The sequence below is a fragment of the Chionomys nivalis genome, chromosome 23 (assembly GCF_950005125.1).
Source record: "Chionomys nivalis chromosome 23, mChiNiv1.1, whole genome shotgun sequence".
NCBI lineage: Eukaryota > Metazoa > Chordata > Mammalia > Rodentia > Cricetidae > Chionomys > Chionomys nivalis.
Window position 1 is genome coordinate 1,938,642 of NC_080108.1, and position 26,607 is coordinate 1,965,248.

Here is a 26,607-nt window from a genome sequence, read left to right on the forward strand (position 1 = left end):
GTCCTACGTAACATGATCTTGTGTGAGTGTATGACTAGTACATGTGAATAAGTGTGTGTATGCAGGCCAATGGTAAACTTCAGGTGCCATTCATAATTCATAGGGAGAAAAAATGGACTATGGAAAGTCTTCCTCCCTCCCCCTTCCTTCCTTCCTTCCTTCCTTCCTTCCTTCCTTCCTTCCTTCCTTCCTTCCTTCCTTCCTTCTTTCTTTCTTCCTTTCTTTCTTTCTCGAGACAGGGTTTATCTGTGTAGCCCTGGCTCTCCTGGAACTAGTTTTCTAGACCAGGCTGTCCTTGAACTCAGAGATCTGCCTGCCTCTGCCTCCCCAGGCTGGGATTAAAGCTGTGTGCCACCACCACCTGGTTTAACAAATAAATTTTTAAAAAGGAAAATACAGATGTACCCTGACTTATAATGGATGAACTATGATAAACCTATGTGAATGATAAACCCTTGTGACTAATCTCTCCGTTTTTCTTTTCCCTTTGGTTGCAGCTCATCTGGCTGCCTTAGAAAACAACACTTGTATAATCCTTGATCTCTGTTCTTCATTTCGTACAGTGTGGCCTGGCAGACTCTTGCAGTCTGGAGCTCAAAGTATGGAAAGCAAGGCCTCTATTTGCAGCGTCATGACTGTAGAATAAGAATGAAGGGCAAAGAGGTGCGTGGGTGTGAGAGTTAGGGAGGTCTTCAGGGAGCTGGGTTTTAAAGGAACGGTGGGGAGCTGGCCAAATTCAGAAGCAAAGGAAGGACCATGGAAGCTGAGCGGCATCTTCCTGACCTGAGGAGAGTTCACTGAAACTGAACGCAAAAGGCAACAGGATGTGCCTATTATTTTTAAATTTTTACCTATTATTACTGTGTGTGTGTGTGTGTGTGCGCGCGCGTGCATGCGTGACAGACACGTGTACCATGTTGCTTGTATGGAGGAGGTCAGAGGACAACTTTGTGAAGTCTGTTCCCTCTTTGCATTTTTACATGGTTCCTGAGATAAGACTCAGCCTACCAGACTCACATGGTAAATGTCTTTAGCCAAACCCACTGAGCCATGTCACAGGCCTGTGTTTTCATTCTTAATAGCACAATCTGGAGACTGAGGTATGTATGTATATTCCAATCCTGATGTTGGAACAGAGGGAGGCTAGGTGGTTGACAAGGGAGTCATGGAATCAGGCTCACTTAAGAAGGCAGGAAACACCACGCATAGACACCCGAAGGGAAGTCACAAACTTCTAGTGCTTTATCCAGCATTTACTTTTAAAGAATGCCAACACCTATTTTTTGTTCTGTTCATTCTGAGTGGTTGCCCCCTTTCTTTTTTCTCTACAGGACACTCAGAGTGACTTCCCAGGAATCGCCGGAGCTGGCTAGGTAGGTGCTCTTTTTCGTCTCCTCCTTTTGAGGATTGTGGCCAGAGTCCAGACACTGAGGTGCCTCACTGTGCAAGTTTAATCTAGCCCCGGGCTTGACAGAGAAAGATTTCATCTCCTTCTCGCCCACACACTAATAGAGGCTTGATCGCGTCCAGACCTAAAAGAGGGTGCTAGACGCCTCCAACCTTACGCAAGGGCGTGTCAAGATCGGCCGGACTCCCCACTTTTCCAACTCCTCCCGTGGATCACTACTCCCCGGGGCCCAGGAGCGATAGGGTCACTCACTCACCAGGCGCCTTCTGAATGGGCCCTGGGCGCCTTCCCTGGACGCGGTGGGCGGGGCCGTGCAGAAACGGGGGCGGTCCGGAGGCGCGGTGGGCGGGGCCTGCCGCGGGGCGGCTCCCGTGACGGCTCTAGCCCCGCCCCTGCCCTTCTGGTTCGGGAGGAGGGCGCCGGAGAGCGCGCGTTGCCTGAGCCGGCCCGGGAGCGGCCGAGCCGAGTGTGCTGGGCGTCGGCGCGATGGCTCCGGCTGGGGACCGCGAAGGCTACTGGGGCCCCACGACCTCCACGTTGGACTGGTGTGAGGAGAACTATGCGGTGACCCTGTTCGTCGCCGAGTTCTGTGAGTCGGGGCCCGAGACCGGGGACGGAGAGAGGGCGCGCGCGGAGGGGCGACGACGCGGCGAGTGAGGAACGTGGAGGGCGAACCTGGCCGCCGCCACGAAAGGCTCCAGGCCCGGCCCGGGAGCGGCGACGGCTGGGCGTGCGCGATCGGGGTGGGGTGGGGTGGGAAGCCGGGGAGCCGACGAGGCCTGCCCGGTGTGCCCGGACTGGTTTCAAGGGGGGGCTTTCGGGTCGGGGACGGAAGGGACGTGGGAACCGCGCCTGGACCTCAGAGGAGAGAGCGAGGCGCGCGGCTGGGAACGGGAGTTCCTACCTGAGCGCGGCTGCGGCCAGGCCGGGCGCTGCCGGTCCCGAGGTCTCTGCCGTAAGGGCCCCGAACGCCGGCCCGACTGCTGCCATTCGCCTCAGTCATCCGGGAGGGCACCCCTGGGGGACGCTGACGGGCTTCGTCCTCCCCGAGCCTGGGAAACTCTTCAGGGCCCTTCCCGTCCTCTCTCCGGTTCTCGTTAGACCTCGCTCACCTCCAGGGAACAGTTACCGTTTCTCCGAGCTAAGCCCCCGCCCCCCTTCACCCTCACCCCGCTGTCTGCAAGTGCAGGGGATCGCTGTTCATCTTGCCCCAGAAGTGAAAGCCGGAGCAGCGAATCACTACCTTCCTGCTCCAGCCACTCTCCCAAGAGCATGAGAGACTAAGTCTCCTTGCTACCTTCTGCGTCTAGCGCATCGGGCTTTCTAGGGGTTAATGGTCATCCGAGGACACTCATTTCCATGAATGCACCTTCAGAGACCGCGATTTGTTGCTGCTAGACCAGCATTGCTGGTCCGGTTTGGGAATCTCTCTCTCGTCTCTCTGTCTCTCTGTCTCTCTGTCTCTCTCTCTCTCTCTCTCTCTCTCTCTCTCTCTCGTCTCTCTGTCTCTCTCTCTCTGTCTCTCTGTCTCTCTCTCTCTGTTTGTGTGTGTATTTCCTAGATGATTATTTCTAGCATGCTAGAAAGAAATCTGCCACTTCTTCCGTCCAGTTTGGTCAGCTTTTGCGAGCACAGTGTTTGATCATTCTTTTTTCTTGTTGTTTGTTTTTGGCAAACAGCAGAGAATAGTCTTTGGTTGCTACTGCCTTTTTTTTGAACGGGACCCACTTTACTAGGCCACGAGGGAAAACTCTTCTTAGCTCACATTCCCATGTGAGCTGATCCTGCAGCAGTCTTGCCATTTTCAGGATGTTAGTCCCATGCCCTTGAGGCCATGATTGAGATGGAGCATCACTTTCTCTGAATGACTAGTTTAAATGAATAGTTTTTGTACAGTAAAGGAGAAGATGGGCAGAGTCATTATTTATAGGCTAATTACTTGGCAGCCCAAACATCGACAAAGCGAGCCCTTGGCCAGTTCGTTTTTAGATCACTTTGGCAAGACTACCAGAGGCTCATGACCACCAGAGAGACTTAAAAATCATGCTTCTCTGAACTGGAAGTTTGTAGCCTTTTATTTTTCCCCTGTTAGGAGTCTTCAGATGTTGGATGGGCTGGAAGTTCACACACTTTCTCTAGAATGTAGAATTGTGGGTGGAAGAAAATAACTAGAAGGGGAAAGGTTTTTGCTTCGGCACAAGGGAAGACGTCCTAACCAGTGATGCTGTCTCGGAACAGGTTGGCATGGGGGTAAGGGAGCAAGAGCTTTGTGTCACAGAAAGTGCTAAAATAGGCATTGCTCACCCAAATCATGTATTTTAAGAGGAATTGTAAAGGACCTAGCTCTATTCAGTATTTTTGTTTTTTTTTTTTTTATATATATAGGCAATAAAGACTTTTGGTTCAGAACCAAGGTTTTAGATTAGAATCAAAAGAGAAAACTGGCCGTTGAGTCATGCGGACTGTGAGAGAGGAAGATACTGTATTTTGGCAAATAGCTCCGAGAAATGGGAAACGGCTCTACTTCTTCATGTGCTCAGAAGAGGAAACGGAGTAGACTGAGGGACGGTTTGGACACAGCAATCAAAAGGGTTGCGTGAAGAGGGCCAGTGAGTGTGTTGGCCATTTGTTGTGTACAAACCTTGGGAGAAAATGACCCGAGGGAGGCTGAGTCAGATTGTCTGACCATATATAACATAGTGATGGGTATCGTAATTTGGAGTGTAAGGACTTGGCCTTTGAATAATATGCAGATTTAAAAAGCTGAATGTGTTGGCACATGCCTCTACTTCCAGCGCCTGGGAGGTAGGAGCAGGAAAATCAGGAGTTCAAGTCCAGACTTTGCCACATGAAACACTTTCTCAAAAACAACAACAACGAAACCAAAACAACCAAATAAGTAAAAGCTATATAAATACATCTAAACTATGTACTGTGTACTACTCCTGACATTGTAGCTCTATCATATTTACATTAATGAGCTTTAATGATAGTTTTATCAAGAAAAATAAGTGTTATTATCTGTGTGCCACAATTTGCTAAAGCCTTTAATATGTTTTCTCTCTTGAGTTTTACAGTCATTCGCTGAAGGTATCATTATGCCCATTTCACAGATTAATAACTCAAAGCATTCATATCCTTTTAACTTTTAGTTTTTTCATTTTGCGAAGGGGTTTCTGTTGCCCAGACACCCCAGCCAGATGTTCAGTGTGCATGTATGCTGGGCTGACTTCAAACTCTTGGCACTCTTCCAGGTTTAGCATCCCAAGTGCTAGGATCATAGGAGTGAGCCCCAGTCCCTGGAAGAAGCATGTATTTCTGGTGTTTTTGATTGTGAGCCTAGGCCTTAATGACTGAACCATCTTTCGGGCCCAGGAACATCTGTTTTTAAGAAATAATTTATCTAAAGTTGTAACGAGTACTGAAATACTATTCAGGTTGAGGGTGTAGTCTTATGCAGCTTTTCTTCTCCGTCATTGCTTTTATTACCCTTACTGTTTTGCTCTTGCCTTCAAGGGAGAACAGACATGAAATCCTATGTTATCACAAAAGACAAACTGAATGACCATTCAAGTTATTCAGCCATCTTTCAGGATTACAGTATGTGTTTTGGATAATAATTGAATTTGGGGAACCACAGTTGTATCTGTGGTAACTGTCAGTCCTGCAAAGCTATCTTCTTTTTTAATTAATTAATTAAATTTTCTTTTTATCTACTTACCTATCTATCCATCTATCTCTCTATCTTCCTATCTACCTACCTGTCTATTTTGTTTTTCAAGGCAGGGTTCTATAGGTAGCCCTGGCTGTCTTGGAACTTGCTGTATAGTCCAGGTCAGCCTGAACTCAGGGCTCCACCTGCCTCCGTGTCCTGAGTTCTGGGATTAAAGACGTGTGCAAACACTGCTGGGCTAAAAGCCATCAGCCCATATTGATTCAAACGTCTGTTTATTTGAAAAGATTGGAAGGACCAAGGGGAAGGGAAGAGAGTCTCTTTAGATAAGAAATAGCAAGCCCCTTGATGTACTAGAAGTTATAGGGATAAGTGGTTCCTGTTTTATATGGACTATACAAATAACAGCGCAAGCTGAAACTGGCCTAATGATATTTTGTTTGGGTGTTTATGTGGCGGAGGGGGTGTATACACCCTACATTGTATGGCGGCCAGAGAATGACTTGCGGAAGTTAGTTCTTCCATTCCACCATGTGGGCTCCAGGGACCAAACTCAATTCAATCTTGTAATTAATAGTAGAAAAGTCAGAGTTGTTCTGTGAACTTTAAAAGCTTTCGTCAAACAGGGCTAGCAAGATTGCTCACTTACCTAGTACTTACGCCAACCTTGGTGACCTGAGTTCAGGTCCCTAACCTAGAAGGTAGGGAGAACTGACTCCCACGAGTATCTGACCTTTCCCGTGCCCTCCTGCCGCCACGTACACAAGCGCGTTTTGTTTCTCTGTGCAATAACTTATTATCCAGTGTAGCGTAAACAGTGCTTGCTTTCTCATCGTGTAACTTGGAGTGAACACATTTCCAATGCCTTGACAAGTCCTCTCTGAGTTTGGACAGTCTTTTAGCATTTTATTCCTTGCACTTTTTATATTGTGAAATAGCTCCCAAAGTTCCTTTAATTAGAATTGACTTAGTTTTGTTCGTTGTTGGCTGCTATTATTCTTCTGGGTTATCTTCCTTCGTTTCCCCACAACTGTTGTGTTCAGTGTGTTGATAGTTTGCCTTAACTGCGTTCCTCGGGCAGTATCTCTAAAGCCTCTTAAGTGATAGCAGCGTCAGCGTTTCTGTAATGCGTCTTTCTGTGCCGCCACCATCGGAGACTTCTTACTAGTTATGGAAGCCTGGCCTATAGCTCAGGCTTGCTCCTTACTAGCTCTTAGAGCTTAAATTAACCCATTAATCTACGTTCTGTCATGTACCACCCACGCTGCTTCCTCTGTGTCTCTTCGCATCTCTCTTGCGTGCCCAGATTCCTCCTCCTCCTCCCTCTGCCTGGAAGTCCCGCCTATACCTCCTGCCTAGCTATTGGCTGGTCAGCAATGCACCTCCACACCATGTACAGACATCCCATAGCACATTTCCACGGTTTTCTGTTTCTCTCATAACTCTGTTTACACTGGTTTGGAATTTCTGTTGACTGGAGTTTGTTTCTCTGCTGCCCTTTCCCCACTGTTGGCCAGTTCCCTCTTAATACTCATTTTTATAAGATGTCACCAGGAGAAAAAGATAAAACTCAATCATGTGCTTTGCTCTCTGTACATGGACTGAATAACAGATATTAAATGAGTTTGAAAGTAACCAGCTTTGAAAGAATTAACTAAGTTGGTCACTAAAAAAAGTTTATGTGATTATGTATGGGTTAAAGATCTAACAGTGAAGTTTGTAGTATATTTATTTGGATTAGTATTATTTCATTCAATTCTGGCAAACTAAGACATATACATATTGGAACTCTGCTGAGTGAAGATGCCTATATATTAATAATCCTCAAAACATTTTATTAAGTAGGCGATGCTACCTCATTTTAAAAAAGAGAAAGAAGTTACCTCCTCAGTGGCATATATCTGTACCACTAATAGTGGCATAAACAGTGTTCAAACATAGGTCCGACACTTTCTGCCATGGCACACAGATGCAGGAGGTGGCATTCCAAGTGCTAGTAGTTGGTGGAAGAAACAGTGCCTAAGGAGAGGAGCGTCCTAAGCTATTGTTATCGCCTCAGAGAAGAAATTACTCAGTTAAAAATTATTTAAATACTTGGGTGTGGTGGCTCATGCCTACAATTCCAGGACTTGGGAGGTAGAGACAGGTGAGTCAGAAGCTCAGGGCTGTTCTTGGCTACAGTGTTAGTTTAAGTCCACCCTAGGTATTAAGAGACCCTGCCTTTAATTTTTTTCTGAATATTTCATTTATTCAGTAAGTATTCATTGAGCTATTTTGTCAGTTACCTCAGACTGTAAAACTGCTATGTATAGGCGGCCTTTCTATCCATGGTATTGGAAAGGCTAGTAGAATATCAATAGGCATGCTTTCCTCCCCAGATTAGAGACCGAACCTAGGGCTGCATGTGTGCTGAAGATATGTCTATATATCCTTATCTATGCCCGTATGCCTACATATCTGTCTGAATCTCTCTCTCTGACTCTGTCTATACCTCTGAGCTAAGCTCAACTCTCTGTTTTTTATTCTAAGATAGAATCTCACTGATTTGTTCAAGGTAGCCTTGAAATCACCGCTTGTAGTTTAGACAGGCCTTGAACTTACTGTGTCAGCCTTCTGCGTAGCTGTGTCGCAGACTTTAGATACCAGGCCTGTTTACATTGCTCCTTTCAAGTGAGATTCATTTTATTTTATTTTATTTTTTTATATTTTGGTTTTTCGAGACAGGGTTTCTCTGTGGTTTTGGAGCCTGTCCTGGAACTAGCTTTTGTAGACCAGGCTGGTCTCGAACTCACAGAGATCCGCCTGCCTCTGCCTCCCAAGTGCTGGGATTAAAGGCGTGCGCCACCACCGCCAGGCTCTATTTTTTTATTTTTATTTTTTTGGTTTTTCGAGACAGGGTTTCTCTGTGGCTTTGGAGCCTGTCCTGGAACTAGCTCTGTAGACCAGGCTGGTTTTGAACTCGCAGAGATCCGCCTGCCTCTGCCTCCCGAGTGCTGGGATTAAAGGCGTGCGCCACCATTGCCCAGCGAGATTCATTTTAAAATGTATTTGGTAGAAGAATGTCTGAGAATTTACATTTTATAGGAGTTAAAGAATATTTGGTAATTCCGCCAGAGGAGGTAACATGATTGGCCGCTGACAATATGACCAGCTTGCCATCTTCCTTTTATTTTGGAGTTGAGATGGTTTGAGCTAAGTATTATTTCTTCCTCCTCATGGGTTTGTTGCCACTCTCCAGTCCTATCTGTAGGATTCAGGCAGAGGGAAGTAGGCAGCCCTAAATGTCCTTGGTCTTTATGACTTTTTATAAGATTCACGCAGATGGGAGAAAGGAGTTTGTTTCTTCTCTGTAGCTTATGATGAAAGGCTTTAACCAGTTGTCTTTTGTACACATGTCACTAGGGGTATCTAGTTTCTTTGGCTTCCTTTCTTTTTCTTTTGTTTTTTCAGGCTCCTTCCATTTTTCTTGATATATGTGAGTACACATCAGGAGTCTTAGTCCTGGGTCTCTGTGGGCTGGCAGAGGTGACATTGCTGTCATCTTCAGGAAGATAACTCTTTCATTAAAATTTTTATTACATCTATATTCTATTTATTTATTTAGTGTATATGTATGCATGTGCTTTCGGCTATTAGAGGACACCTTCAAGAGTCAGTTCATTTTCTACCATCTGGGTCATTGGGATTGAATTTAGGTCCTCAGACTTGATGGCAGGTGCCTTTGTCCACTGAGCCATTTCCATTGTCCCTAGAGAATTCTTTTCCTAAGGAAAAGCGGACAGGCAGCACTGCATCCAACGTGCAGCATAAAAGTTCCATAAGTCAGCCGAAGAAGGAAGGACAAATGAAAGATCAAATGTAGTGTAAAAAAGATTTAGATTTAATATATCCAGCTCAGAGACTGCAAGTAAATGGTTTTGGTTGTTGTGGTGGATGTATTTATGGGTACATTAGGACAAAATGAAATGATACTTAATAAAAGCCTGAAACAGGTTAGAAAGACTTATAGATGTGCCAGACTTCTGATACTGTAACACCCCAACACTGCACTGTCATCTACAAATACACACACACACACACACACACACACACGAAAACCCCTCAGTTTTTCAATAAGTTTACAATTTTGTGTTGGGCTACAGACATGTTTAGAACTCAACAAGATGACAGAGCCAGAAAGAGGCAGTAAGGACAGTTACATGAGAATCCTGGACATTTTACTATGTACTAGAGTCTGGAACTGTGCTCCAGTTCAGGCTTGTGTCTTTGGGTAAATCATTTATTCTCTGTATCATTTTACTTTTTATAAAATGCAGGATCTCAGCCATGTGAAGTAAGCACTTTATATCCTTGTTTGTTTTTGGTTTTTTGAGGCATGGTTTCTCTTTGTAGCCCTGGCTATCCTGGAACTCACTCTGTAGACCAGGCTGGACTTGAACTCACCGAGATCCACCTGCCTCTGCTTGTGAGTGGTGCGATTAAAGATGTACACCACCACTGCACTTTATATCTTAATTGTTGTATCTTGTTTATTTTTATTTTATGTGTGTGGGTGCTTTGCCTGCATGTATGTCTGTGTACCACTTGCATGTTTGATATGCAATGAGTCCAGAAGAGGACTTGATCCTCTGTAACTAGACTATCTTACAGACAGTTGTAAGCCTCAGTTGGGTGCTGGGAGTTGAACTTGGGTCCTCTGGAAGAGCAGCCAGTACTCTTAACAACTGAGCCATCTCTTCGGCATCCCAGCTTAATGTTGTTTTTTTCCCTAGGTAAAAATTTCAAACAAACCTACAGCAGACTTGGAGGAACCCCACGGAGGATGGCCGTTCCCCTGCCTGCTCTCCTCTAACAGTTTCACACCCGTTCCATCACACATCTGGTCGTTTACTGGTTCTTCGCTCTGCCTATCATCTTATTATTATTATTTTTTTTTGACACAGTACACTTCCCCTAAAAAACCTTTCACATTTGTTTCATTATATAAAGCTCAATTTTTGTGTGTTTTTCTTTTGGTATAAAGTCTTCATTCAATAGAATGCATAGACATCAAACTTATATTTGCTGAAAAATAAGCACACCTATATAACAAAACTGCTGTTGAGATACGCAGCTGTGGGTTGCGGATGTCGCTTTGTGGCACACTGAGTGCTTAGCATACCTGAAGCCCTAGAAGCCTTCTGTTCTCTCCAGCAAGTGTGGAGGAGGGGGAGAGAAGATGGGGGCTTTGCCATGCACCTCATGCCCCTCTGTGTTCGTAGTCATCTCCTCCTTCCTCTCCCTTGCCACCATTGTTCTTATGTTTTCCCCCTCCCATAAAGTAGAGTGGCCTGTTTTGGAGCTGCATGTAAGTGGAGTGAATCATCCAGTATTTACTGTTTGATGTCAGGTTTCTTTTGCTCAGTAGAATGTTTCTGAGATTCATCTGTGCTGCTGTGTCGTGGTGATTTACTATGAATGAAACACAGAACCCATTTTCTGGCTGGGGTGTTCGTCTGACTATTTTTGGACTTTGATGATTATCGATAGAACTGTTATGAACATTATTGGACAAGTGTTTTGTGGACATATGCTTTTTTGTTATTTTCAACCTGTTTGCTTGTTTAGTGTTTTGACTGTCTTGCTGTACATTCCTAGCTGACCTGCTCTTTAGCCCTCCCTGACCTTGACTTTGTGGCAGTCTTCCTGCCTTAGCGTCCTAAGTGCTGGGGTCGCAGGCTTGTGTCATCACTCCTGCCTAGGAGAGCCATCTTATTTTTTGTAGGCAGATCCCTATAGTTGGAATATTTGGGACATAGAGTATATATATATATGTTGCATTAGAAACTACGAGGCTTTTCTCCATTTTACAGTGATAGTGTAGTGTTTTGGTTTGGTTTTGAGACAGCATCTGGCTATGTAGCCCAGGCTAAACTTCAACATTGGCCCTCCTGACTGCTGGGAGTAGAGCCCTGTGCTACCTACCATGCTTGCCTCACACATACAGCTTGGTTCACATTCTTGTCAGTGTTTTGCTTCAGTTATTTTCACTTTAATTGTTCTGGTGAATGCATACTCATATGTCACGATATCTAGTTTGTTTATTCTTAGGTGGTCAGTCTTTTTCCACACCCCCCCCCCCGCACACTACAAAGCTGGCTATTCGCGTGTGCATTACACACCCATGCCCTTCTGTTGTTCACGTTGTTCTATGAGAGAGAGTCACTTGTCTTAGGAAATTTTGCAGTTTGGATGGATTTTTTTTAGCAATAAGTAACTGAAAACAGTGTTTGAAGTTGAGTTTTGAGCAATTTTGATTTCCTATTATGTAAACTTGGTATGCCAAATTGTATCATACTTTTTTTAAAATCTTAGATGTCGAGACTAAAAAAAAAAAATAAGAACTAAGTTTTGTGCTTTTGAAAGCTGTTTTATCTTCCTAGAATTTTATAAGCATCCTTTTATTGATCCCTTTAATGTATGAATAATAATCAAGAGGTATTTTACCCAATGAAAGTGTAGCCCAAAGTTGAAATAGTTTGTTTGCAGAACTGGGAATAATTGTTGACTCATCCTAGATCTGTGCTCTTAGCACTTAGATATGTTCTCGGATCTCTCAAGACAGACTGCTTTTAACAGTTAGAAGAGCAAGCAGAACTCTGATTATACGTAGTAAAATTTGTTGTTGGCACTGACCGTGTACACATTGATACACTTGCTCTATTGACCCTTTACCTCTGACATGGCATCCGCTTTCTCTGTAATAGCTAAATCATGGACTCTGCTTGGTACCAGTGCATCACCTAACTTTTTATAGCTCATGTTGGATGACTCTTCTTTCCTAACTTTTAAATGTTGGCCTATCTTATATTTTTACATTGAAAGCACATTTTCTATAGGATTTATAATAGACTCATATTCATTTTGTCAGTGTCTTTTTAGGGTTTCTGTTGTTGCGCAGAGACACCGTGGCTGTGACAGCTCTTATAAAGGACACATTTATGAGGGCTGGCTCACCGCTCAGCGGCTCAGCCCATTATCATGGCGAGAAGTATGGCAGTGTGCAGCAGACATGTGCTAGGGAAGGAGCTCAGAGTTCTGCATCTTGATCTGCAGGCAGCAGCAGGAGATTGTGTACCACACTGGGCGTATCTTTAGCCCACCCCCACAGTGACACACTTCCTCCAACAAGGCCACACCTATTCCAACAACTCTCCTCTGTCTCTGTCTCTGTCTCTCTCTCTCTCTATTTTACTGAGCTCTACATTTTTCTCTGTTCCCCTCCCTGCCTCTCCCCTCCCCTCTTTAACCCTCTCCCATGGTCCCTATGCTCCTAATTTACTCAGGAGATCTTGTCTTTTTCTACTTCCCATGTAGATTAGATCCATATGTCTCTCTTAGGGTCCTCATTGTTGTCTAGGTTCTCTGAGATTGTGATTTGTAGGCTGGTTTTCTTTGCTTTATGTTTAAAGACCACTTATGAGTGAGTACATGTGATAGTTGTCCTTCTGGGTCTGGGTTAAGGTCATGTCTCTTACTAGTACCACTTCCTATGGTCTAAGCATTCAAACATGTGAGTCTATGGGGCCATTGTATGTACTAGGACTTTCTTGTTGGTTTTTTATTTTATTTTATTTTATTTTGGACAGAAAGCCCCCAGATATGGAGACTTACTATTAATTATGAAAGCTTGGCCTTAGCTTAGGCTCATTCCCAACCAGCTCCTATAACTTCAATTAACCAGCTTCTCTTAATCTACATTCTGCCATGGCTTTTTAGCCTTTCCTCTGTTCTGTGTCTTGCTGTGTCTCTCACAGGCCTGGTTTCTTTCTTTTCCTGGAAGTCCTGCCTGTCTTCTCCTGCCATCTATTGGTCAGTTCGCTGTTAAATTGACCAGTGCCTTAGGCAGATGAGGCATGCGGTGTAAACAAATATCCCACTACAGGCCGTATTATCCAAACCACCACAGTTATTTTAACAATCTCTCTCTATTTTTATTTTTTGTTCTTGACATAACTTCTTACTTTATAGTCCAGGTAGGCTTTGAACTCAGAGCTTTCTTGTCTCAGCCCCTTGTGTACTGCAATTATAAGCATGAGCCACCACACCTGGTTTAAATCCCTGCTTTTTCATTGGCAGATGTTGTCTGTTTATAGCTATTGTCATTATTTGTGTGATTTGGTTATCATTTTTTTTTTACTATTTTGCATTTGTTCTTTGCTTTTTTAAAACATTCTTTTCTTGTTGTCTTTTTAATTAATTAAGCTATGTGTTTCTACATCTGGTATTTTAGCTAGTCTAGTAGGTTCACTGATTTCCCTCTTTTGTTCAACCTTTTGACAAGACATGGCATCTCATAAGTTCACAATGTTGAGTTACCAAAATAAAAAAAAAAAAAAAGAATTAAAAGTATAAAACCAAACCAAACCTGTGGTTGTTTGAATAGGTATCAAACACTCACGTGTTTGAGTGCTTGACCCTTAAGGAGTGGCGCTGTTAGGAGGTATGGCCTTGTTGGAGGAAGTGTGTCACTATGGGGGCAGGCTTTGCGGCCTCATATTTGCTCAAGATATGTCCAGTAGGGCACACAGTTGCTTTTGCTGCCTGAGAATCAAAATATAGAACTCTCAGCTCCTCTCCAGCACCACGTCTGCCTGCATGCGTCTGCCATGATGATAATGGACTAAACTGAAACTGTAAGCCACCCTTAATTAAATGTTTTCTTAATAAGTGGTGGCATACTCCTTTAAACCCAGTGCTCGGGAGGCAGAGGCAGGTGCATGTCTGTGAGTTTGAAGCCAGCCTGATCTACAGAGTGAGTTCCAGGACAGGCTCCAAAGCTACACAGAGAAACACTGTCTCGAAAAATCAAAAGAGACTTGCCTTGGTCATGGCATCTCTTCACAGCAGCAGAAACCCTAACTAAGACAAATTTAAAAAGCAAACAAACAAACCCTTTGTAAGTCTGTAATACGGCTCATCAGGTAGAAGTTGTATGAGCCTGGCAGCGTGGATACAATCCGCTGACTCCCCAGAGTTGTCCTCTTGCTGTGGGAACTCCTTCTGCTCTTGATTGCTCCTGACAGCACCCATCTATTCCCGAGAGAATGTTGAGCACTGGACACTCCACTCGGAGTTTGTTTTCTTCTTGGCACAAATGGCCTTTGGGCAAGGAACCGCCCATACCTCTACCACTGACAAAATAAATGGTATCCAGACTGTCAAATCTTGCCAAAACAGGATAAGAAAAGTTTCCTGCCTCTGAAAATGGTCAGTCAGTTACACTAGGCCTTGGCCAGAGTTGATGGCTTCAACGCTGCAAATGAGACTTTGGGTGATTGCTCAGATAGCTAATTGTCTCCGTCATTTATTGCTCTTTTTGGAAGCTGCTTGGTTGTACTTCTTGCCTGCTCAAGTAATATTATCTCCTTTCTCAAGCCTTCGATAGTGTTGAAGATTAAATAGTCATAGTTACCGTCCTCTTATGATCTAGCCAAGCCATTTCCTATATAAGACTTAGACTCCTTAGATAGAACTTGATATCTGTTCCTAGTGTATATAGTTTTGTATTGGATTTGGAACTCTCTTATTTAAACATAATTTATTTATTCATATTTATTCATAATTCTGAACTGGTGTGGGATTATTTTGTGACCTCTGCCTTCATCCTCTGGCCTCAGACATGTGTTATGGCATTCACATACCCTCCGTTATACACGCCACACACACACACACACACACGATAAATATTTTAAAACCTTCATAATGTTTTAAATAAGCTTCTGGTTTTGTTGTGGTTGGACTGAGTTCATGGTTGCCCTGGGGTACCTGTTGGGCACATTCCTAACCACTGAGCTCCTCCACACATGGTCTGGCTCCCTAAGTTACCCAGACTAGTCTTGAGTTCGCGTTGTCAGCTAGGCAGGTCTTGAATTTTCTACTCTCCTATCTTAGCTACCCAAGTAGTTGAAGTTACAAGACTACACCTCAAACCCTAATACATACATTGTTTTTATATTCCCAAGTGAAATAATTATTGTTCCCATTGTGTTTTTATTTATTTATTTTACCTGTAACAGGATCAATATGAATCAGCTCTATTGCTTTCTTTTCTAAGCACGATTCCCCTAACACTTTGGTCTTGTTACTCTCTGTAAAACTGTCCTTTCTGTCATGTGCCTTCCTTCCGTGGTTTCCTTTCTCTTCTCACCTCCAGTCTTCTCCTGGCAGCCTCTGACATTTACAGGTTGCCTGCTTTGCAGGCGTTTCGTTTAAGCCCTAATGAAATTGTTCTTAATGTGAAAAAATAATCATTTAAGCAGTATCAGCATCCCAGGAATGCCGTGTTGAGAGTCTAGCCTAGGAAGGCATTCATAACCGGCCTTTGCGTCCTCTGACGTGACCTCACCTTGTGCCCTGTGCCTTGTACTGCTGATGTCCTTAGACTCACATAGCGTCGTTGCTTCATGTCTTGGAAAGATGGGCCTTTCCATTGGTAATGTCCTGCCCTGTCCTGCCCGGCCCCTCTACCTGATTAATTCAGCCTTAGTTTGGTTGTTTTCTAAATTTACAACTTATTTTAGTTTTTTTTTTAAGTTTTCATTTCTAGAGGATTAATTTTTTTTCTAAATCTGTCTCAGTGTTGGTCATTATCTTTTGCTTTTGTGCTTGTTTTTTGTGGTTACCTTTTATTTCTTTAAACATTAAAAGAAATACTCATATTTTGAATTTTTTCATCTTTGTGTGATTCTTGATTTTTTCTAATGCCCCCTTTTAAAGACTGTCTTTTCACCGTGTGCCAGCATGCATGCATGCGTGTGTGTGTGTGTGTATGTGTTTGTGTGTTAGTGTGAATGTATGGCACGTGAGTACTGGTGTCTGTTGGACCCCTTGGATCTGGAGTTATGCACAGTTGTGAGCCACCCAGTGTGGGTGGTGGGAATCAAAATCGGGTCCTTTGCAAGAGCAGCAATGTTCTTAACAGCTGAGCATCTCTCCAGCCTGTTTTGCTGGTTCTTATACTTAGTTTATGTATATTCCTTTGCAATGTTATACAATAGGCTTTTATCTCATTGAACTTTGAACTTTTAAAAAAATGTAAAAAAAGGCCGGGCGTTGGTGGCGCACGCCTTTAATCCCAGCACTCGGGAGGCAGAGGCAGGCGGATCTCTGTGAGTTCGAGACCAGCCTGGTCTACAAGAGCTAGTTCCAGGACAGGCTCCAAAACCACAGAGAAACCCTGTCTCGAAAAACCAAAAAAAAAAAAAAAATGTAAAAAAAGGTAAATAGCTGGGGTGAGCTGGCCATGAAGATGTAAGCAAGGAAGACCTGGCCCCTCCTCTCATCTGCCATAAGGTGGTGTGGGTGAGGGATGCCCCTCACTGCCTGTGATGCTTTCTGCCCTCTCCCCTGCCTCTTACCAGCTGCAGTGCTGGGGAGAGCAGGACCTACACCTCACTTGGGCAGCACAGGTGAGCTGGCACTGAGAGCTTCGTAGATACTCTGTGGGGCTTTGTGGAGCTTTGTAGATACTATTGTAGAGATTTGTAGATATTATGTAGGTGCGAGTGAGGGCGTGAGATTAGGAGACACTAGTCTTGCCTTTTCCTGCTTGCTGCAGAGTGAGCTAGCCCGGGTGGTGAGGATGAGGAAGAGCTGGTGGGCTGACCATGCCGAGAACTAGGGCTGTAAGCGGGTCCACCCTAACGTCCACCCCTGCTGTGGTCTGTTGGAGTGCATCAACAGCAGGATATCCAAGAAGAATCCCAGTGAAGGTCCAGCAGAAGTCAGAGGCCTTGAACCAATGGCTCTTTGAAGTGAACACTTGCAAGTAAAGGTATGGACTAAAGGGTCCATTGCATGCCACACAGTGTGCCACAGTGCAGCTTCCATGACGAGATTTTGTGGGTGAGTTTTTTTTTCAAGACGGTTTTTTGTTTTTTGTTTTTTGTTTTTTTTTTCTGTGTAGCTTTGGAGCCTGTCCTGGAGAACAGGCTGGCCTTGAACTCATAGAGATCCGCCTGCCTCTCCCCGCTCCCCCTCGCGCACCTCAGTGCTAGGATTAAAGGCACACGCCACCACTGCCCAACGATGAGAGGCTTTTTTTTCCTTTTAAATCTTATTTTATTTTATTTTGTGGGACAGGTTGCAGAGGCAGAGGGCAGAAGCAAGGGGACAGGGAGATAAATGGGGCTGGGATGCATGATGTGAAATCCACAGGAATCAATAAAAAGTTTAAAAAAAGGAAGGTGAATGACACAAAGATAAATGATTCTTTTGTCTTTGTTTTTAAATTTCTGTAGTAAATATATTAATTTTATTTTGTGTGTATTTTGCCTGCTGTATGTCTGTGCACCATGTTTGTGCTTGGTGACCATGGAGGTGAAAAGAAAGCGTGAAATCTCCTGGAACTGGAGTTATAAATGGCTGTGAGCCATCATATGTGTGCTGGGAACCAAGCCTGGGTCCTTGGCAGAGCAGCAGGTGCTCTGAACCACTGACCCGATTCTCCAGTCCCCGTAAGTGGTTCTTTAGAGCAGCCAAAAATTCTCTGAGAGTGACATTTCTTTAGTTATAAAGCATAAGTTTGGATAAGTTCCTGCTTATATATAATGTGGTTTGTTTGCCCTTTAGAATTATTAGTAGAGAGTAACTCTTGCTGTCTTGTGTCTTCTGTATGTTTCATTGGTTTTTCATCTAGTGTGATAGATGGACATAGCTTGTTGTCAAAGAGGTTTGGCATGAACTTAAATACAGATATTCTGTTCTAACAGCAATACAATGGAACAGTTTATTTACTTTCTCTGTGATGGAGGAGTTACTTTCATTTAATAAAGAAACTGCCTTGGCCCATTTATAGGCCAGCCCTTAGGTGGGTGGAGTAAACAGAACAGAATGCTGGGAGAAAGGAGCCGAGTCAGGAGTCGCCATGATTCGCCCACCAGACACAGACGCAGGTTAAGATCTCCCTGGTAAGCCACCAGATCATGGTGCTACACAGAATATTAGAAATGGGTTAGATCAATATGTAAGAGCTAGCCAATAAGAGGCTGGAACTAATGAGCCAGGCAGTGATTAAAAGAATACAGTTTCCGTGTAATTATTTCGGGACATAAGCTAGCCATGCGGGCGGCCGGGTGCTAGGAACTTAGCCCACCGCTCTTAGTACAACATCTCTGGGGATCAAGTTCTCTGATAAGTAAAATAAGGGTCTAATACCCAATGCACAGATGACAGTTTATGTCAAAGGCTGCCATATTTATACAGTTACTATTATGATTCCAAGAATATAAAAACTGTTTCTTTTGCTTTTATCAGCTTTCTGTTTTCACTTTAATTCTATTTATTTCAAGTCAAATATGAAAGTCAATATTTAGATTGTAACTTAATGGGAATACCATGGAAATATTATTATGTGTGTGATTAATAATACTGTTGCTTTAGTTGGATGACAGAGAAGCCTCCGTCTGGTACTGTGGCTCACTTGACTCAGCTGGCCTGCTCTGTTTTCTTTAAAGCATTCGCTTTTCTGTTTCCCCCAGACCTTGAGCTGACACTTGGGCAATGAATGAACCTTAGGGGAAAATATCTTGTTCCCGTGGAACTTGGTCCAGAAATTCTGATAGAAGTAGCTTGGTTCATTTGAGAGATTTGAGAATTAAAAAAAGATAAGTAAACTTACATTTATAATTTTATGTTTTCCCCCACTACTGAGGAATCATTTAAATACCCTTAAAGAACTTAGTTAAATAATCATAATCCTATTTTTTACTTAGTATTTATTTATTTATTTATTTTTTCAAGACAAGGTTTCTTTGTAGCTTTGGAACCTGTCCTGGAACTAGCTCTTGTAGACCAGGCTGGCCTCGAACTCACAGAGATCCTCCTGCCTCTGCCCCCCAAGTGCTGGGATTAAAGGCGTGTGCCACCACCACTCAGCAGTATTCTTTTAAAACTAATACTTAGCTGCACATACAATTGAAGACTAAAACATTGGTACACATCAACAACCACTAACACATTTTCAGCAGAATTCCACAGCTTATTTTCTGTATAATGATGTGGGCTTTCCCTCTATTTGCTGTGATTACCATTGATAAATAAAGGAACTGCTTTGGGCCTATAGCAGAGCTATAGGGGAACAGAGCTGCTGGGGGTGGGGAGTGGGATCTAAACTGAGTGCTGGGAGAAAGGGGGTGGAGTCAGGGAGAAGCCATGGAGCCTCTGCCTGAGACAGATGTGCTGAAACTTTGCTGGTAAGCCACGACCTCATGGTGATGCACAGATTAATGGAGATGCGTTAAATTAAGATGTAAGAGTTAGCCAATAAGAAGGTAGAGGTAATGGATCAAGCAGTGATTTAATTAATACAGTTTCTGTGTGATTATTTCAGGGCTGAGCTGCCGGGAACCAACAAGCAGCCTCCTCCAACAGTGTATCTAAATGTCACAGGGAAGCTGGCTAAGAGAATTTGTTCATTTGTTATATTACTTAGAATGTTTGAAATATATTGAATAATACTAGAATATTATATTGAATATATTTATAATAAAATTTATAGCCATCAATCATGAAGAGAATAAAATCTTTACTAAAACATTTCCGTAACTTATTTTACTTTAAAATGTGAAATCAGTAGGTTTTTTTATAAAATAAGCAAAGGTTTTCTGAATTTTTTATTTTCTAAACTATAACAACTACGTACACATGCATGCACACACATGCAGTCCATAATAAAATAAAAAAATAGTTCACAAAATGGAATTAGAGTAGATATTTTAAGATTTTTTTAAAATTTTATATATATATATATATATATATATATATATATATATATATATATATATCTCACACAAGTGCAATGCCTGCTGGAGGTCAGAAGAGGGCATTGGGTCCCCTAGGGCCAAAGTTACAAGTGGTTGTTAGCCACCTGACGTGGTATTGGGAGCCAAATTCAGTCCCCTGAAAGAGCAGTACAGTCACTTAACCACTGAGCCATCTCCAGCCCTGAGAATAGAAACTTTATAATCAGTGTCCTTGCTTGTGAATCCTGACTTTTTCTTGAGGTTTTTTTTTTTTTTTTTTTTTTTTCTTTTCTTTTCTTTTCAAGACATAGTTTTTCTGTGTAGTGTGTAGCCCTGGCTGCCTTGGAACTCGCTCTATAGGCAGGCTGGCCTTGAACATAGGGATTCACCTACTTCTGCCTCCCAGTGCTGGAATTAAAGGCGTGTACCATCACTGCCTGGCTGAAATATTTTATATAAGACAAACTGCTTAATTTTTCTTGAGCTGTCATACTAGATTACTAATACCTTACAGTTTAGATAAGGAAAATCACTTCATAACCTGAAAGGAGCACATAAATATTGGTTCATGGTTTAAAGCTTTGCTATAAGTTCGGGTTGTAGTGTGCACTCTGGAGGCAAAGCAAGGTGGATCTTTGTGGTTTCCATACTAGCCCCTGATGTACAGAGTGAGACCCTGTCTCAAAAAAAAAATCTTCAAAATTCAAATTATTATTATTTTTTTTAACTGAAAAGTTATTTGATTTCTTCTCAGAGAGGTCTGTTTTCCTAAAAGCTTTATTAGGGCAATGCCTCAGCCCTCTAACAGGGGCTCATAGGGTGAAGGGATGAAGGTGTTTAGTTCTTAGCATCAGCATTATATATTGCTATTAAGAACTAACTGACTCTTAATTGGTAAGTAGAGATAGGCTCCCTAGCACAAGAGGTGTTACCTTAAACCCACAGAGCTATTGAGGAGATAGCATAGGTATAAATTGTTTCATATTTTGGAAGCAATACAGTACAAACTTAGTCCTAGGTTTGAATCTATTGCATTCTCAGTTGAATAACTATGGCTAAATCATTTTCTCTTCTGAGCCTCAATGTCTTAGTAAATAAGTATTCTCATACATTTATCCATCTAGAGGGTTGCTTTGGGCAGTGAATATCAGTAGATTAGAATGTATTTATTGTAAACGAGGAAAAGTATAAGGTGTAGACAATATTGAATTTGAACTGGCTACATGACCTCCTTTCAACACTTGTGAAAATTATAGAAAATATTACTATAAAGATTGCACAAGGTTGGCTATCTTAAAGAACTCATCCGTCTTCATAAACATGTTTACCATAGAATTTTATTTAAAGGACTCTGAGAGGGCATAACAAGAGCAAGGTAAGGCAGATACTGAGCCATGGGAGACATCACAGGGTCTTAGTGTGTGCACCGGTTAGCTTGTCTCTGCATTGAACCATGGGAGACATCACAGGGTCTTAGTGTGTCCGCCCGTTAGCTTGTCTCTGCACTGAACGATGGGAGACATCACAGGGTCTTAGTGTGTGCTCCAGTTAGCTTGTCTCTGCACTGAACCATGGGAGACATCACAGGGTCTTAGTGTGTGCTCCAGTTAGCTTGTCTCTGCACTGAACCATGGGAGACATCACAGGGTCCTAGTGTGTGCGCCCGTTAGCTTGTCTCTGCACTGAACCAGTAGGATCTCGGCTATAAATTTAGATTTCAGGAGAACTCAACGTTGAGATTCACAGTGGGTCGTATTGTGTTGCTACTCAAGTAGTATGTAGTGATTTTTTAAAATTCATGTCCTGGTACTCTTAATACTTTACTCCTACATATTCAAAACTATATTTGACTTACCTAATATAAGATATGGGGAGAAATATTGACCTTAAGTTTTCTTAAGATGGATTTTAGTTCAGCTACTTTTTACCATTTGCTAAATTCTTCCAACAACTTGAAAACCAACATTATTGTATGCTCCATTTTAAATGTGCTTGGGTCTGTGCCTGGACCTTCCAGTCGATCTTGGTGAGCTCTCTTGTTCCAGCATCACATCACCTGGGTGATTTGTGTGTGTTCGAGTGTGCACTCACATATGTGTGCATTTATATTGTCTTAGGCTTAGGACCATATGCATACCATACAAGTGTTTTACCACTGAACTGTGTCTGCTGCCCTGTTTTAATTAATTTTTTATATAACTTCTTAATTGCTTCAATTATGGTTCTACTTTCGGTATCCGTACCCATGTTCCCTGTCACCAGAAGAAAAAAACACTGCTGGTAGATAATAGGTCTTTGTATATAGTTTAGGGCCAACAGTGAGAGAGCATAATTTTATTGGATACTTTTTGGAACCAGGAAGGGAAAAATGAGAATGATACAGTCTAAATATAGTTTATGCCCACTAAAATTTATGTGGAAATTAAATTTGCAATCTACCATTATTGTGAGATGAGACTTTTTGGAAGTCATTAGGTCATGGGTATTCCGAGCACAGATCACTTATCTTAGAGTGAGCCTGACGTCTCCCTGATTCTTGTGTACACTGCTCTCCCTTCGTCCACCAGGTTATGATGCAGCATGAAGCCCTTGCTAATTTCTGCCTCCAGAACAGTGAGGTAAATAAGCTGTCCAGTCCCTGGTGTTTTGTTATTGCAAAACATATCTTAAGACAGGAAGAAAAGTAGAATAGGGCTAAAGAAAGGGACATTTACTCGGGACACTAGTTCGAGATGGCTTTTTTGCTTCCTGTATAAATGTAGGAAATTCTATCCCCGCATTTGTAACAAAGGAAAGTCTATTAGGTTAATGCTCCTTAAGTTTTCTGTTGAAGCATTCATAGAGGTAGAGAGAAGTGAAAACAAATGCCTGTGTCTGAAATTGTAACTGTGTACAGCCTGCCATAAATAATATTTTTTAATACTTATAAAAGGATTTTGTATGTGTGCGTGCACACTTGCTTTGGTGATTATATCATTGACCATTATAGTAAAAAATGGAAAAAATCTAAATATTGATTGCTAGAAAAGTATGTGAATAAAATATTATGTAGTTTTATATTAAAATATTATAAGCCAGTAAAATGAAATGAAATTATTTCAAATATTGAAAACATGATCAGGGCTTTGGCTTAGGCCCATCTGTATATTTGCATTTTTTTCCTATCACTAAACAAACACAGCCATCAACTGAGATATGAAGAACTCTTGAGTTGTATAATACAAAAAGCTCTTGTATCTACAGCTATTTGTGAGCCCTTTATTCCACCACTTATTTTTAATTCTACTGCTTTAAATCTCTGGTGCTTAGCATATGAAAGCTTCTTTGTTGCTGGAGAATGAAAGGAACTTTGCAAAGAAATGATTGTTTTCAAGGGTTTGCGTTCTTGGAGCATTTTTATACTTGTATCATCTATTGTCATCCAAAGCTCCAGCCTCCAGAGCAACACCAGGGATTTTCATGACTTGGGTTTTTTGTTGTTGTTGTTTTCTCTTATATTATGATTAATGACCTGTAAAAGACTTGTGGTACCCTTGCTACTGTTCCAACTGAGTGTTCTTTTCTTTCAAATGCTAAGGATCGAACCTGTGACCTCCATACTGGGCAAGATTCTGTCACTGACCTCCACCGCTAATGGAAATCTTTCCTCTTCCTGCTCTTAAAAGTTACTGAGAGGGCTGATGAGCTGGGGATGAACTAAGGTGCAGTCTTAGCTCTGGAGCCTGTAAGACTGACCTCCCATGTAGGCTGTGGCACAGGTGCCCTACCACACGCCTCGTGTACATGTGCACACACAGTAACAATTAAATCAGCAAGAGTGCTATTTCTTTACATTTTTAGACTTCATAAAAGTCAATTGGATTCTCCCTTTTTCCTTTGCATTTAGTCTATAATAATGTTTTGGATCAAGTGTATAAAAATATTAGGCTTTAAACACAGACAGTTAGTTGGAAAAAAGTATTTTGTTAGCCTTCCTCAAAAATTGTGGGTGTTCTTTGATACTATACTAAAATTTAACAAGTTGTTGTAGACTTATGATAAGTTAGAACGTAGACCTCCTTGACTGTATCATTGACTTGCTTTAGTGTGCCACATCAAAATACATCAGTTCTACTTGCATTTCAAATGATCTTTTACCAAATCGTATGATTTTATAAGGATTATGCCTCAGTCATTTGGGAAAAAAAGGTTCACTGTTGATATAGGACTTTTAGATATAAGGTACTGATTTAATATCTTTAAAAATCACATCTGTTAATATAACGCCTTGGTATTGCCGGATAAGCCTATAAGTATTGTCAGGGTGTCAGTCTCACAGAGGTAGTTAGTTACAGGATTTTCAAAACTGAGTTTTGCTTGAAAAGCTAATATTTTGTCATTAGGAAAAAACCATAAAATTGTTTATCTCAAAGGAACATTCACTTTGCTTATTTCCTGAAAGAACTTCCATATTCCCAAGAATAAATAATCATAATTTACCTGTCAATTCTTTCAAGTTAAAATGGTGCTCATGAAAAAAGCAGGTAGTTAAACTCAATCTTAAAACAGTCTCATATATGCTTCTCCTAGAGAACAGCCTTGTGAATCTGATGACTACAAACTTGGGTATGTAGTAGTTGTCTATGTAAATTTTATTTCATGATAATTCCATGGCAGAGCATTAAATAGATGTATACTCAAGAGCTGGGAGTGCAACTCTTAAAAACACGCAGAACTTGAGGTTTACCTAAACCCAGTTTACTTACCAACCTGCCTGTAGCCACCCCAGCCTCCTGGGTGATCAGGGACCTCCTGGAGTTCAAACCCAGCCTAAACCAGAGCTTCAGATAGAAAGGAGCTCCCAGTGCCAGTTCGTTGCTGAGAATGCTTTCTTCAATCCCGGTTGCCATGCGGTGTTTCATAGGGCATTTTTCTGATTTTGCTATTTTATACAACACACTTGAAATATGGATGCCCAGGCATTAACTAGACCAACTTCCTTAAAGTCCAAAAGAGTGTTGTTTTCATTGCAGCTGATTCTGATTTCCGCAGCAGAGAGTCTTGGATTGCTGTGAGAATTGGCCAGGGAGTGTAGGAATGCAGACGCTCTTATAGCTTGCAATCTTCCCACTCTGGGACCAGCTATTAAAAAGAAATGCTGGGCAGTATTTCTTCGTGAGGAGATTATACTCATAGGAATTAAACCTGTGGGATAATAAAATGTGTAGATAAATATGTTCTAATATTATGGAGAGATGGCTCAGCAGGTAAAAGCACTTGCTGCTATTGCAGAGGATCAGAGTTCGCTTCCCAGCACCCACATAGCTGCTCACAACCATGTGTAACTCCTCGCTCCCTCTTGTGGCCTCTTTGGGAACTGCATCTGTGTGGTGCACAACACACACAGTTGCACAAAACATTCATATCCATAGACAAAACACTCATATACATAAAATGAAAACAAATTTGAAAAGAAATGTTTTCTAAAAACCATGTTTACTATATTATATATGGTGATTAAGGAATTCTTAAGGAAAATTTCCTTGTTATTATTTCACTTTTTTTTTTCTTTCAAGACAGGGCTTCACTGTAGCTTTGGCGCCTGTCCTGGAACTCGCTCTGTTGCCCAGGCTGGCCTCGAAGTCACAGAGATCCACTTGCCTCTACCTCCTGAGTACTGGGATTAAGGGTGTGCACTAGCACCACCTGGCCTGTTTCACTTTTTGATAAACCATGTGAATATTATATTTTAGTTTAAAAAATTATAGTTTGAAAAAGAATTGCTGATTTAGCTGGACAGTGGTGGCACACACCTTTAATTCCAGCACTCAGGAGTTAGAGGCAGGCAAATCTCTTGAGTTGAAGGCCAGCCTGGTCTACAGAGCGAGTTCCAGGACAGCCAGGTGACACAGAAAAACCCTGTCTGGAAAAATCAACAACAACAAAAAAGAATTGCTGCTTTAAAATATGTTATGTTTTTTCTTTTAAAAATTTGTTCAGGGCTGGAGGGATGGCTCAGCCGTTAAAGACTAGGCTCACAACCAAAAATATAAAAATTTGTTCAGTGATATTGTGGTGGCAAATAACGTTCATCAGAAGTTCAAGTCCATTTGGCACCTCAGAGTGTGACCTGATCTGAATATAGGGTGTTGGCAGATGTTATTGAAATCCTGGGATTAAATTATACCGGCTAGGGTGTTGTAGATCCAGTGACTGGAATCTTTGTAAGAACACGACATCACAGTGACACAGAAAGAAGGAAGTAGGCAAGAGTGGAGGTAGAGACCGAGATGATGCATTACAACCAGAGTGCCAGGGAAATGCCAGCAGCCACCAAAGCTCAGAGGAGCGATCTCCACAGGGAAAAGGCTCTGCTGACACCTTGACTTAAGACTTCTAAGCTTCTCAGTTCATAAAGACACCAGGCTATGGTCGTTTGTTATGGCAGCCCGAGGGGACGACAGAGATTCAAAGTATTTTTAAACCTCTTTAAATAAGAAGCTTTTAGCATACTTTTATTTTGTGTGCATGCATGTGTGTGTGTTTGTGTGTGTGTAATATCACATACAGTGTGAGACTCTGCAATCATTTTTTAAGAGCAGTGGTAGGGTGCTAGAGAGATGGAACCCAGCTACAGAGTAGATAAGAGTGTGTGCTGCTCTTTCAAGAGGGCATAAGTTTCATTTCTAGAATCTGTATTTCAGCCCTGTCACTAGCTCCAGAGATTCTGACTCTGGCTGCCCATAGTGAGCAGTACTATTAGG

General features: G+C 42.2%; 1 protein-coding gene across 1 annotated transcript in view; it reads left to right on the top strand.

Moving 5' to 3' along the window:
• The first annotated feature begins 1,811 nt into the window (after positions 1-1,811).
• The window catches only part of Acer3 (alkaline ceramidase 3), a 70,378-nt gene continuing 45,582 nt past the window's right edge, over positions 1,812-26,607 (top strand). The window contains exon 1 of the mRNA XM_057756171.1: positions 1,812-1,997. Within this exon, the coding sequence (XP_057612154.1) occupies positions 1,895-1,997 (103 nt within the window). The 5' untranslated portion in view covers positions 1,812-1,894. The remainder of the gene's footprint in view (positions 1,998-26,607) is intronic.